At 34.5% G+C, this 15,689-nt stretch overlaps 1 protein-coding gene across 2 annotated transcripts in view; it reads right to left on the bottom strand.

Moving 5' to 3' along the window:
* Nucleotides 1-15,689, bottom strand: part of Snx1 (sorting nexin 1) — a 56,995-nt gene that overhangs the window by 12,216 nt on the left and 29,090 nt on the right. For both annotated transcript variants that reach the window (XM_069835070.1, XM_069835071.1), the window contains 2 exons: nt 13,171-13,377; nt 62-154 (listed from right to left, as the gene is read on the bottom strand). In XM_069835070.1, coding sequence (XP_069691171.1) covers nt 62-154; nt 13,171-13,377 — 300 coding nt within the window. The remainder of the gene's footprint in view (nt 1-61; nt 155-13,170; nt 13,378-15,689) is intronic.

The following is a 15,689-nucleotide window of genomic DNA, read 5'->3' as shown; positions in this document are numbered from 1 at the left end:
TACTTAAATATACAGCAGTAAATCTGAGATAAAATAAAAACAAGAAGTCTTCATATTGTACCTTAATTGCTCCAATCAGTGCCACATAATCCTTCAGGAGTTCGCAGAGTACAGAGAAATCTGCATTGGCCTGCTCATTGTGAAGTGCTTCCACCTTAAAAGTGAACATACTACGAAAGTTACATCAGATAAATCATTTTTCTATAGTAAGTTATGAGTCTGTTTTGAAATTTCTCCTTCTCACCTATCAGAAATATTGGGTGAAACAAATTAACGAGGACCACAATATGGCAACTTAGGTTACCGACAGATACACAGTTATAAGCTGAAGACTGCAAAGCTGCTGTTGGATGACGAAACAATGTATGCCACTATGTCAGTTGTTGCTGTCATTTCAAACAAGGTTAATGCGAGACTCAACATCTTGAACAGTGACTGTTTGGAGGTTAAAATGGAAGGATACAGTACTGAACAGTGGGTGTTTATGATATTATACCAAAATTTGGCACATGAAGTGCGAAGATGATATCAGGAAATATTCCCAGGTATTCATGTTCCATCTCATTCAAAAGAGTCATTCCATGTCAAATCGAACACCTACGAAACATGACAACTTAGTATTTGCTCCAATTTTTTTAATATATTCTACTGATTTTTTTTGGGCTGACACAATTATTTACTCATTTATTAAATGTTACTTTTTCCGTAAATTAGGGTGCAACGTATTATAAAAATGGTTATACTGAAGATTCTATAAATCGTAGAAATTCCATATTTATATCATTTTAAAGTGCAATAATTGCAGTATTATATACTAATTTTTAGTGTTCAATCAAAACAAACTGGGCCCCTGTTAGGGGGTTATATTTTTAAAATACGTTTTTATATATCAGGGGCCTACTTCTAAAAAGGGAAAAAAAATATCATTATATTCTTTGAAATGTTTTACGTAGAACTGCGTTGGTATTAGAATGCTATTCAAATAAGAAGTCGCTGTGCAAATAATTTACTGATGGTGTGTTTGGGTCGGAAGGCTTGGATTGAGTGAGACAGCGTGCCGGAGCATATAGCATCGATAGCCACAGCGAGAGGGAGTAATACATTAACAGTGGTGCAGTGTTACTATACGTAAATAACAGATAACCTCTAGTTCTAAAAGCACGTAATGTACCTTCAACACTTAGCAGTTACCCTTTAATTTATGTAACAATAATTCCTAAGTCTTTCGGAGTAGGTATCATGTTGTGTTGTGTTGTGTGCATGCGAGTCATTCAATGTCAAATCAAACACCTGTATACGAAACGTGACCATTTAGTATTTGCTTAAATCTTCTAAAATATGTTCCCCAGATCAAAATAAGAGGTCTGTAATTTTTTCTTGGATCATACTTTAATATTTTACTATTTATACTCTTTTAATTATATGACAAATTCATGCACAATGCAGTATGAAAATGCTCATTGTTAAGATTCTATGCATCATAGACGTTGAGTGTTGGTGTCATTTGAAATGGCAACAAATGGAACGTTATATTAATTGATTTATTGATGGGGTTGTTTTAGAGGATCACTTTTTAAACAATTATTTTTTTTGTAACAACTTACTTTAAAATGCAAAAAAAAAAAAAAAATTAATTATAATCTATTATATTTTACATAGAACTACGCTGATTTCAGATTGCTTTCGAGTAAGAAATAACTTTTAAAATAATATATTGAAGATGTGTGAGACCTTAGGGATGATTGAGAATCGCCATTAAAGAAGACAAAATTATCTAAAAAAAATATCCAAAACAAAAAATGCAGAAAGTTACAGATACACTTAAGCATAAAATATTTCATATCACAGAAGACACAACTTCAGCTGAAAATTAAAATAATTCCGATATAATATAGAAACTGATAGACTTCTTCCATGAAACAGACGACAGAAATCCCAAAATACAAATATTAACAATTTTTGAAAGTTGGTCCTACAGTAAAATTAACAGCATTTTAATATCACCACTTACATGATACGAATTTCTAAACAAGTAGGAGCAGAAAAGGGGATTTTGGCTACTCCTAATCCTAAATCGAGAAAAAGTTTGGGAAGATATATAGTAGAGAAGCTTGTTCAGTTTTTTCATAATTCTGATGATGTGAGGAGGGCTATGGCTGACAAAAATAATTGCGTTTCAGTTAAAGAAGATGGAAAGAGAGTTCACAAACAGAAAAGATTAATACTATGTAATCTTAAGAAAACTTACCAGTGTTTCAAAGAGCAATATCCGTATATCAAAACAGGGTTTTAAAAAATTTTCAAACTTAGAGCAAAGGAATGTGTACTCCCTGGAACAAGTGGCATGCACTCAGTTTGAGTCTATGTTCATCATGGAAATGTTAAATTAATGCTTGATGGAATTAATATTATTATTTAAATATTCCTTTTAAATTTTTACCATTAGTGAATACAAATAACATAGCCATATTTTCCACTCAAGGTACCAACAAGCAAAAGTGGTATGAGGTATCTTACAACTTCATTCTTTTGTTCCATTGACAAAATCTCAGGCCATAATAAGGACTATTCACTTCAAAGTGAGAGTAAAGTGGTGGACATTAAATAGAATTGGTTGTAGGTGATTAGTTTTAAAAGTACAGTGTTGTGTATACTGTAGTTATCATTCTTACAAGTGTATATTTTACAAAAACAATATTTAAATACAGTACTATATTACATAAATTACGTGAAAGAGTGATATTCTGACCGTAGAACAGTGTAAAGTGGTCACATGACTCTCATCCAGAGCTGCACCTACACATCATCTTGCAACAGTACTTATGCAGCCCACAAACTCAAGATGTGCAGCTTGGTGAACCATTTAATTATTCTTCAACGGCTCAGAGTAGCATTCTGATTTTTTAAGGGTGGTTAAAATAATTTCAAAGTATTTAAGGATTTTTTTCTGTAATTTTAGAGTAAGCTGCTGTCATTAAAACATATTTTTGTGTGTTTAAATGTTTTTTAAAACAAAGTTAACAAACTTATATTTTTATATTATTATGCTAATAATGGCTTCATTGCCAAATGCAAGGCACTAGACAACAACATATTATTATGCAAAGAACAAAGTATGTACTGTCACCTTCAAATTGAGACAAAGAGCAAATCTCTGTGATGATTATTAGTGGAGATAATCACGTTTAACAACAATGATGCGCAGACGATTTCAGAATCTTTGATAACACATATCTACTACAATAATTGATATAGACAACAATAATAAAAAACGTATATGTTTTTTCAATCCATAGATTGTGTAAAATTTGTTTCATCTAAATCAGAGACATGAAAGTCAATTCGAGGTTAAATTTATGCGATTTGACGTGAAATGACTCAAGTCTACAACCTTGCAAATAAACTTTGGGATAGTGGAAATGTTACCAATAAAATGTACCACAGATGGACTGTTACCAATCACTTAGAATATTCCCACAGCAATCTGCTTTGTCATCTTTCTCAGCAAACAGGTGTATCCAGTGATTCTGTTCTAAGAGTTATCAACTTATTGAAGTTGAAATCTTACAAAATAACAGTGGTGCAAGTAAGGTTTTTTTTTATTTCATTTTGTTGATGGTTTTTTAATTTGTCCAGTTACATTTTATAATGATTTTCTTCTGCAGTGTAATTTTGTGTGTATGTGTGTGTGCACATGCATATGCATGCACTGTTACATTGTGTGTTCTTCTGTAATTACTAGTAAAAAATAAATTTTACTGTCCTACATTGCACAACATTATTCCTGTTTACTTTACTCCAGTAATTAATTATTGCTTAATCTTGGCAAGTGGAAGATAAGATATTGAAATACTTTTCCTTTCAATTGGTCAGCCTGTAACAATGAACTTACAGATTTCACATTACAAAGTAGGTTTTCACGTGTTATTTTTAAACCATAGGTTTTATTCGATTTGGTTAAATTGCAGCAACCCTGAGTGCAAGACATACCATCCCTATGATCCAGACATCAGTATATTATAAACAGTATATATAACTGAGAAATCGATCATAATCTTCTCCTGTTTTTGGATAGTGCATGATTCCATAAATACCTAAAACGAGAAAGACTGGCGCTCCGAAAAAACCAACATTTTTCATGAAGACCCCTTCCATTATGCGAAAGTAGAAATATGGTGCACAATAAATTGTTAGAAAAAAATAATAGGTTTTTAATACTGTAAATCCTGACAGAGTGAACAGTGGTAAACATTTTTCGTCCTTTTTTATAAATTAATGGAGGAGTGCAGTTTTTTATTTTTCCAACAAGATTCAGCATCAGCACATACAGCTGATAGATACTTCCATGAATACTTCGTGATGACGTGTTCGACGATAGGATCATCAGTAAAGATTGGCACAATATGAAGAGAATTTTTCCAAAATATGAAATAAATATTTCAGTGCTAAAGTAGTATCTTTGTTCCTAAACCATTTGGAGCAGATTTACATCATTATTTACGAAATAAGCCTTCAGGGATCAACAGTTTTGTCCATATTTAATATGTTACCAAATAAGATACAATAAATCCGCATAATTAAGCAGTTTGTCAGCACCATCAATTCCTACGTGAATGCAAGAACTTGATAACTTATATTTTTACACTGTAAAAGAATTAAATAAAATAGTTCTTATATTGGCTGGACTCTACACTGGTTACAATACAACACAAGTAATTTTTCTATCTGGCAAAAGATTACACCTTCTGTCAGTTAATATTGTTTTGTATGATGAAAAACCCATGAAGTTTCAAAAAAGAAGAGAAATTATATAGACAGCGAAATTGATGTTTGAAACCCGTTTAAATATTAATTCACACATATAAAAGTAGACAGGGCAACACTGAAATACTGTACTTTTACTGGGTTCGAATTAATAAGCAAAGGTGGAATAGCAACCACTTTTTGTTTTGTCTTCTCGAATTTACTGACACTACGAGTTCAATGACTCAAAGGAATTTGGATATTTCACTTGCCCTTGCGAATCCTGGAATGTTGTTGAAATGTATGGCTTCAGTTTTTTAGTGTTTGCTAGAAAACATCTCTATTGCCTCCTTATAATATCTGGAAAGTCCGTTTTAGTGGTAGTTTCTAAAGATTTTTATTAAATATAAAAATTATAACAAAAACATTATGAAGTATTACCAATTTTCGACATTAATTGCATTCTACAGATCATAAATCGTGAAAATCCTTCTTTCCGCACTATCAGCAAGGGTGGTTTAAAATATGAATATTGTGTCCATCTCTAATCATCAGTAGAAATGTGTCGACCCCTTGGCCCCTGGAACTAACCCCATGTGACTATTACCTCTGGGGAACTTTAAATGATAAAAAAGATAAATTGTTTGATGGTGACTCTCACACCGCGGAAGAACTAAAAGATATCGCCTCCATTTTCTCATAGGAAACTGCAGCGAGTGATGAGTAACTTCCTAGACAGATGTCAGAAATAATTATAGAATGAGATGGCAGACAGTTTCAGCATTCCTCTCTTACTTTGGGCAAGTAAAATTAAGTTTTATGGACTTATATTTAATAATGTTAAAGTAACAGTATATTGAGTAATGAATCACCAATATTGCACTTTCTTAGTAATCAGCTTATAACAATGAGTCTGACAATGACCCAAGTTGCTGCATTGTAGTCGTCATAAATTTCATTCAGCCAATACATATCAAGAGCTGTCTAATTAGAAATTTTCAATCAGTGTGTCTATTTGAATGCATGTTTATGATTATTCATAATAAGGTTGATGTCAGTAATTAAGCATTGTAGAAGTATTATACAAATATTATTAATTATGTGCTTAAGTTTATAGAATTTTTAAATATTAGGTACATAATAAATTCCTACGAGTTCACAAAATAAAGAATTATAATCAAGTAACAAAAATAAAACATTATGATGAAATAATGAAGTATAAGCATAAAGAAAAGCAAGTATCTGTACGTAAATACTGAAAAATATATTGTCTTAACCCATTTATGCCCATAACTTTTTTTGTTGAATATTTTCATAATTTTACTAATTATAGTTTATACATATCCAAGGAGTAACCTTCTATCAATGAAATTTTATTTGTGTCCTTTGTTACTGTGTAGAGGCCTGTTGCGAAAACGCAACACTAAGCACATACGATACCAATATTGCTTTAAATTACAGCAGGTCACAGAACGTATTGAAATTACATAAAATGTAACATGTATGACTTATATCTATAATTTTATAAATTAAACTTCACAAATAATTAATTGTCAATCAAGATTATTTTAAGATTTAACTCTAACATAATATTCAAATTCAGTAAAAGATGTACAAACAGTGCCAAATGTGAGACTACACTAGTACAAAAATCACGAAAATATTTTTTTGAATCCAGTCGCTATTTTATAACAGTTAATTTTACATGAAAAGCAAGAAAGCGTTTTTCATGGCGGACAACTTCACATTTTGCGCATTTCTTCATTGTTGCAGATTTGCACATAGCACACCTTGTCCTCCAATTCTGTGATGAAATGTAGTGACTCACATTGTCAAATCGGGAGCCCAAGGAAACACTGCTGGCCATAGGTGTCTTCACAGGACCAGTGTTACTTCTTGGTTGGCCGAATCTTCCAGTATTGCAATAGATACATTCCTTCTGAATTCCAATAGGTGTAGTGTATCAGAGCCAGTGGCTCTAGTGGATCTTCTGTGAAGGTGCCAATTATTCTACAGTGATACATTCAGAATCCAGATGTAAGTAGGCCAGCACCATTCCTTTGAATGGACGCTGGTTCTATAGCTGGATACGTTTTGATCCATTATATCCGTGCCGCCCATATTTGAATTGAAAGTTTTTACCTAAAAGTGTTGTGAAATCTGCACTGTCCTGTTTTGAGAAGCTGAATAGCGAGACGCATTGAAAGTGGTTCTATGCCTTCACAATTAGACACCATGGTAACATTGTCATTCCATCAACAAATTACCAAGGGCGTACTCAAATCTGTACATACATCATATGAGCCTGTGTATTTTTTCTTCATGTCAGTGACATGACTAAGCGGATATGTCTTAGTAGTCAACTTTATTTCCCCTTATGGTACCTATTAGTCTCACTCCCATTTCTGTAAATGCGTTCATTGTCTTTAAAGATGTAAAATAATTATCTGCAAGAATGTGATGAGGAAGTATGTTCTTTTCATTGTCTTTAGACAGGGTGTTCACAAACTGCAATAATACTCCACCTCCAAGGCCATACTCTGCTTTGTAATTAGTCTGTTAACTTTTAGCATCCTGCTAAATGTAAAAATCAACGAAATAACCAAGTTTGAAATTTGTACACCAGACTTTATAGCCAAATCGTATTGGTTTTCCCCTAATGTACTGCTTTAGGCTATGGCGCCCAAAATAAGGAATCATCCCCTCATCGTGAACATCTACTTCTCACCACGTTGACTAATTCCACTTACATTCTGTGCCTCAGTCGTCATTACAGCTTGATCTGAATGCACACTGCATGCTGTTGGAAGTTGACTGGTATCAGAAATTCTCAAAACGTCCTCATGTTGAGGCTGAAACACTAATTCTCCATCAGCATAAAGCTGATGTGAATTCAAGTTGCTAAATGTTCCTCTCATATCTTGATCTGTATCATTACGGACGTCTGGAGTTCACACCTGTGCCTGTCGAGTAACAGTTAGCGTGTCTGGCCGCGAAACCAGGTGGACCAGGTTCGATTTCCGGTCGGGGCAAGTTACCTGGTTGAGGTTTTTCGGGGTTCTCCCTCAACCCAATATGAGTAAATGCTGGGTAACTTTTGGTGTTAGACCCCAGACTCATTTCACCGGCAATATCACCTTCATCTTATTCAGACGCTAAATAACCTAAGATGTTGATAAAGCGTCGTAAAATAACCTACTAAAATAAAAAAAAAATGGACGTCCGGAGGACCTATATACAATCAATACTTTCTGCAGTACCTGAAGACAGTCTACAATTTGCTTCGTATTCAATCTTCAAGATGACATAGAAATGATATTGTTGTGCTTAGTGTTGCGAAAACGCAACATTACAATTTAGCAGGGTGGGGACGCAATATAGAGGAAGGCAGGCATATAAGTCTGCAATAATATGCAAATATAACTATTTTAGTATGTTGTAAGCAAATTTTTACATACATGTGATATAAAGTAAAAACAAAATAATACATTTTCTTCGACATGGTGTGTGCAAATATGTCAATACTCTGACGTGAAAATTCACGTCTCTCGCACCGCCACATGAAACTGAAATGGAAGTTTATTATTGTGCTGCAGGCTTCTTTGATTCTTCTAGTATACACAACAATGAAATAAAAGTTAATTTTGTAATTCATTTCTTTGCATTTTTGCAGAACAATAATTAATGCAGAATGTTGCGAAAATGCAACACTAGGCAGATATGGGTTAATACTTGAAACTGATCAACAGAAAGAAAAAGAATTAGAAGAGCATGTCTTGTATTAATGCAAATTTAATACAGAACGAATTTTCGAGAATAGTTTAAATATTTAATTTTAAGACAGCTAATTTCTTCAATTAAAGTTCAAGTCATTGCACAGTGGGCCAGAATCTAGCTGGAAAAAATATTTTTCATTGTCATTGAAGTTGGTGTTTCTACTTTGTAAATGCTAACCAGATGTCTGCATTTCAGAAATCCGCAATGCAGAATGGGATTCGGAATATTAACAACAGTAAATATACAGGGGAAGTTGAATGTTGATAAACTCTTGGGCGGTCCACACTCAGTTGTGAGTTGGAGCGATGCAAGGAAAGATAGTCTTGTGTTGTACTTGAACAAAATATTTTTTTAAATTCCACGTGGGAAGTCTGTCCAAAGGTATGTACTTTGGTTTATATGAAGTTTAATTAATTTTTTCCCTGTTAATACTGATATAACAATGTTCGAAATTACTGAATTGAAAATTAAATTTTCCGTCATTAACCCTAGAGAGCTCGCGCCTGTAAACTTTACGTCATGGCTCGCGCACAGTCGATTCGACCGTACGTGGAAACGAAGCGGAATCTATATTTTTTGCTAATATCTATTAGCACAAAAGTTCCAAAAACATTATTTAACTGTATTTTATTCATTAACATCACTGTTATTATGTATTAAAAAGAAGATGAACATGCCAATATCCAAGTAACCTTGAGTGTTCTTTATACTGTGAAAAATATATAAATCACATTATATGTTAAATATTTTCATCAACGTCATGGCCTGGTATAGGAGTAACACAAAAATATGACGGTATTTCCACTTGTCCTATTGATTATAGTCATTATCGGTGTGAAATAGGCCTGAATTCAACAAACACGGAAGAAAATAATATTAGAAGATGAACTCACTTAGTCACATGACCTCACACGTATTACATATCTTCATCACTATCACCATCGGCACTTTCTTCAGGAATAGCACAAAAAGTGCAAGTTGACTATGTATGTTCTTTGCAGATGAAGTGGTGGCATATATTACACCTCGTCTTAGACTTACGATTTTTCTTCCAATCGTAGAGATGGCACCTTCCTAGACTCTCATCTTCTCCAGATGGAGGTGGATTTCTTTCTTCGGCAGTTCCAGTAATTTCTCTGATGTTTCTCTTCAGTTGATGTGGCAGATTTTCTAGTTGCAGTCTTTCAAGTAGATAATTTCTAGACAACTCCTTGCTGAGTGTTTGTAGGAATTTCTGCAAAACATGTCAAAATGGCGAATATTGTGTTTCAGTATAATGAAACTATTGATGCCTGCTGTGTTCAGTAGTGTAAAGAACAGAGTTAGAGGCTAGCGGTTACTGGTTCTTGCAACTGAATACCTAGCCTTGTACTCGTCCACCATGTCCACCCCTCCTTTCGTTGAATTATAAAACGTCAACATGCAAGGTTTTCTAGATTCTTCAGAGTCTGGATCAATTTCATCGGTATGATGCATGGTGGATAACAGCAACACCACCTTCTTCTTTTTCGGACAGTAGGACAGAAGGGTCTTGTCCTTGGTGAACCCGAAAACAATGCTATTTTCCATTGAACGACTTTGCAAAAATAAAGGGGGCACCTCCCTCTTATTTTTTCTCAGCGTTCCAACTAATGTTAACTTGTGAGTTGTTAGAAGTTCATCAGCAAGCGGCACTGAAGTGAACCCAGTTGTCAGTGGTGACTTTCTCCTGGATCCACTGATTGGCTGCACCATCCTGTTCACAACACATTTAGCAGAGTTATCAACTTGGTAGGGCCCTTCAGGCTGCTTACCAGCATAGACAACTTCCATATTCAGTGTATAAAAGGTTTTTGCACATGCCAGAGAGAATACCTTTATTCCATATCTTGCCGGTTTTGTTTTTATGAACTGTTTGAAACTGCACCTTCCCCTAAAAGATTCCAACATCTCGTCAATAGTGACGTATTCGCTAACAGTAAAATTCTCGGAGCATTTTTGAACAATTTGCTCAAAGAGAGATCGAATAGGAGCAAGCTTATCAACACTTCTGCGCTCTTGTCGAGTATTTGAATCATCAAATCTTAAAACTGTCACCAGGAACTTGAATCGTATCCGGTTCATACAAGTTCTGAAATAAGGAACACCTGTCCCATCAGCAGACCAAAGGTCGAACAGGTTCAGATGAGATGCTCTCAAAACTCCAGCCATATAAAGAAGTCCTATAAAAGCTTCCATTTCAGTTCTCGTTGTATTGTGTGCATCTCTTGGGCGGCTGTAATTTGGACGCACTTTTTCAATTTTTTCATTTGTATGTTTAACAATTTCATCAATGATAGTGTCAGTAAAAAATAACTTCCAACACTGGAATGGAGTCGATGCGCTCCTTGCTACCTGTTTTACACCAGGTATAAACCTTACTACATTACGTTCCCCAACACGTGTGTTACGTGGTGGACAGTGCATTTCCCATGTTGTTACTCCATCTTTCCCTGTATAAATTGGACCTGGAACAAGGTCTACTTCCTCATCTGCTGATTGAGGAGAGTCTGTGTTATGATCGATTTCTTCAACCATATCTTCTTTTTCAACATTCGATTCAATGCTATCAATTGGTCTGATAATTTCTTCTTCACGGAACAATTGTCTTCTGACTGCACCAGCTTCCCTTCTTGTTTCTTCTTCCCGGGCCATTTCCTTTTCTACACTATCAATAAGGTTTCTTATCCTTTCTCCCTCTTCATCCTATTTCTACACGGTAATGTACGGGGATCAGTAGTGAAAATAAAGTATTACACTGACAAAAAAGTACGTATATGTGAAAAGTTATAAATACAAGAAAAAACTACATTATACTTATACACCAAGTGAAACAATACAAAGTTGCGTAATGACTTGCACACGGTTGAAACGACCAGGTCTGTATAACAACAGTTTCAAATCAAACTGACCAATAGCAAAGTGCATGACAACAATCACATCTTATTCTGGAAGAGTCGAATGAAAGGTACTGAAGGGGTGAGCGGCAGAACTCAAGTGACCTTGAAGCAGAAGCTAAACGTTTATCACACCCGGTCGAAAAGACCCTGCGCGAGCTCTCAAGGGTTAAGTTCAATTTTATACTAAGATTTAAAAAATTGGCACTTACTCGCACGAACTTTTTTTGACTACATTACAAAACAACATTTGGGATTTAAATCACATACTGCGGTTTAACTGCACACGCACGCGTTTTTTAATATATTTTTTCCTAATTTATGTGACACCCAGCAAAAGCAGCCTTCAATGACTTTTAAGAAGTTATTTGAATTAATGCTCGAGAAGAAATGCTCTTCAGAATCATTATATGAGTATGTTTTAACTAGATAATAAATAGGAGTGTGTTCACAGAGCGTTTTTATGGAAATTTAGAAATCTATTTATTTTACAAATTATTTTAAGAAATGATGGAAATTGTGTGGGATGAAAAAAAGACAGGTTTCTGTAAAATATTTGATATGGTTGAAGCCTGAGGTGAGGTGTTCTCAATAAAAATCCAATGGTACAGCTAAAGAACCTTGCTTCTCACTTATCGTAGGAACCAGAGGGACATTTCAGTCGCAAGCATAAATTCTTTTTCAGAAATTTCCACTGTAACCAAAAGAAACAATTATTTGTTTCATTTTAAGTCCTACCTTATGAGAGGATTTTTTGAGCCACCAACACTCGAAACTGATGATAATGGATCTCGTAATGTTATATCATTGGATTCCTATTGAGGAAACTTCACTTCAGCCTTCAACCATTCCGAATATTTTACCAGAAAACTGTCTTTTTACACCCCTGCACAACTAGCTTCTCGAGCATTAATGCAGATAACTCTTTATGAGCCAACAAAGGCCACTTTTGCTGGCCATCACCTAAAAAATCTTGTAAAGGAGAAAGACACATGTTTGCAGTTAAACTATAATATGGGATTTAAAGCCTAAATATTATTTTGTTTTTGGTCACAAAACTTTTGTGTGTGTAAGTGCCGATTTTTTAGATCTCAGTATAAAAATGAATTTTATGACCGAAAATACAATTTTCAATAGAGTAATTTGGAATATTGTCATTACAATATTAACATAGAATAAATTAATTAAAACTTTATATAAACTAAAAGTACATACCTTTGCTCAGACTTTCCACGTGGAATTTACAAAATATTTTGCATAATACAACACAAAACGATCTTCCCTTGCATTGCTCCAACTCACAAACTGAGTGCGGACCGCACATGTGTTTATCAATAATCAACTTCCCCATATGTATTCACTGTTGTTAATATTTCCAAATCTCTTTCTGCGTTGCGAGTTTCTGAAGTGCAGACATCTGGTTAGTGTTTACAAAGTAGAAACACCGACATCAGTGACTTTGAAAAAGACAATTTTTTTTTCACTAGATTGAGATTCTAGCCCTCTGTGCATTGTAGTACTATGTATTAAAACAAAATCTTGTTCAAGACATAGGAATACTAAGAAGAATAAATTGAGTCTACTGAGAATAAGGACAACAGAACTTAAGGTTGCAGAGGCATCTGGATGTATAAGGCATGTATAAGGATGGATATATATATATATATATATATATATATATATATATATATATACTGCAATTTCACATTCTTTTTTTATGAACACTTTAACATACCTTCTCCTCAACTTCCGCTAGCTGAGAAAGAGCTCTGGACAAGGAAGTATGTTCTTCACAATTGCTGAGCATAGCAGCACTCTTAGCAAACGCTGATGTGAGGACAGCCAAATCCTTGCGATGCAAAACTAAAGTTTCAACACTTGTGTGCAACTTGCGTAACTGAGTGTCCAAGTTCTCTATCTGCTGAGTCTTCTCTTCAAACCACTGAGAACAACACAGCAATGTGTCAACGTATTTCACCACTTCAAATAATTCACAATTCATTAGTTCCAATAACATAAGATCTCCACTTACCTGTTGCTCCTCATGTGAGAGGCACAGGGAAAGAGATTCTTAATGTAATAACATAACATAAGATATTAACTTCATACATGAAATTTATATAACTTTAATAAATATGAAGCAATGAGAATTCGTATGTCTACATGCATCTACTATTACTTCAAACTTTAATACCACCTAGGAAAGAACTGAAATGAGTCTTGAGAAGTACAGCATAATGCATTCATTTGAGCAATAATTTTTTACATTATTACTTATTCACCAGGAGGATGTAGTAGAATAAGGAAAGAAACCATCAAATATCATTACAATCTACCACACATTTCACAAGAACAATCTAGGTCTATAATGTAAAACAATTATTTGATAAATTGCAGGTGTAAAAATTAATCATCATATAATAATAAAACGTAATCCTATATAAACCAAAAAAGTAGCAGCAGCAATTATCATACCGAGCATTTATACAAAACAGAAATTCTAGGATTCAAGCTTCAAGCGCATAAGATTTGTTCTACGTCAATAAGACTGTGAATAAAAACCACCTGTCAACATATGAAACTTTTAACTAGAGATGGCAAACATCTACGGCTTTCTTTTGGAATTTCAGAAGACAAGTATTTTAAAACCACTAAGTCTGAAAAATAATATGTAGAAGAGTTATATGAGACAGGGAATCGTCCAGATGACTTAGCTATAGAAGACGAAGCACCCATATCAGAAGACGAAAAAGAATTTTCAATTTTAAGGGAAGAAGTTGAACTAGCACTTAGGAAAATGAATATGAAAGCAACAGGAGTGATGGAATCGCCACTGAATTAATGAAATTCTTGGATGAAGACAAGAAGGAAATTCTATCATTATGCAACGAAATATATGAGAAAGGCGAATGGCCTGAACATTTTATGGAGACAGTGTTGCTTCCAATACCGAAGAAAAATAATGCCAAGAAATGTAACGAGTTCAGTACTATCAGCCTGATATTACACTCGGCGAAGATTCTCCTGAAAATACTGAATCGATGTTTATATTCTAAGATGGAAGAACAGTTTGGAAGAAGAGCAGTTTGGCTCCAGGAAGTGAAAAGGTACGAGAAATGCAACTGGACTGACGAACAATCGGCGAAAGATACCTAGAGAAGAATAAAGAAGTGTATGTAGTATATTTGTGGACATAGAAAAGGTATTTAACAAAGTGCATTAGAATAAACTGATGGGGATCCTAAAGAAAACAGGCGTGGATTGGAAAGAGAGGAGGCTGTTCAATAATCTTCATATGAAACAAGTCAAAGTCAGGATAGGAGAAGAAATGTCATAAGGAAATGAAATAGGGAGAGGAATACATCAAGGATGCCCTTTATCACCTACCCTGATCAACATTTACTTGGAGGATTTAGTGAAGACTTGTTTTCAAAACATGGGAGGAGTGATAGTAGGAGGAAGAAAAATAAAGTACACAAGATTTGCTGATGATATGGCATTAGCAACAGAGATGATGATACTAAGGGATATGTTACTGGAGCTAAATGACAGCTGTGAGCAGTGTGGGATGAAGATAAATGCATATAAGACGAAGACCATGATCTTAGGAAGAAAAATCAATCAATCTTCTTAATTAATGTATCCAGCTGTTTGCTGACAACAAAGTCCACTATAGTCCACTGCAGTCTATATAGTCTATATATATAGGAAGAAAAATAAAGAAGGTAAACTTGCGAATTCTAAATGAGGCAGTAGAGGATGTAGATAGCTTCAAATATTTGGGGTGTACTATATAAGCAGTAACATGAGCTGCTGCCAGAAAGTCAAAAGGAGGATAGCAATGACAAAGGAACCTTTTAATAGAAAAAAGAAGCATCTTGTGTGAGCCTCTGGAAAAAGAACTAAGGAAGAGACTAGTGAAGTGCTTTGTGTGAAGTATGGCATTGTATGGGGCAGAAACATGGACATTATGACGAAGTGAAGAGAAGCAAATAGATGCATTTGCAATGTGGATATGGAAAAGAATGGAGCATGTGAAATGGACAGACAGAATAAGAAATGAAGCTGTGTGTTGGAGAGAGTGAGTGAAGAAAGAATGCTGCTGAAACTGATCAAAAGAGAAAAAGGAATTGGCTGGATCACTGGCTGAGAAGAAACTGCCTATTGAAGAATGCATTGGAAGGAATGGTGAACGGGAGGAGAGTTCGGTGCAGAAGAATATATCAGATGACATTAAGATATATGGATCATATG

This window comes from Periplaneta americana, chromosome 9, assembly GCF_040183065.1.
Source record: "Periplaneta americana isolate PAMFEO1 chromosome 9, P.americana_PAMFEO1_priV1, whole genome shotgun sequence".
Classification (NCBI taxonomy): domain Eukaryota; kingdom Metazoa; phylum Arthropoda; class Insecta; order Blattodea; family Blattidae; genus Periplaneta; species Periplaneta americana.
This window is presented reverse-complemented; position numbering and strand designations above follow the sequence as displayed.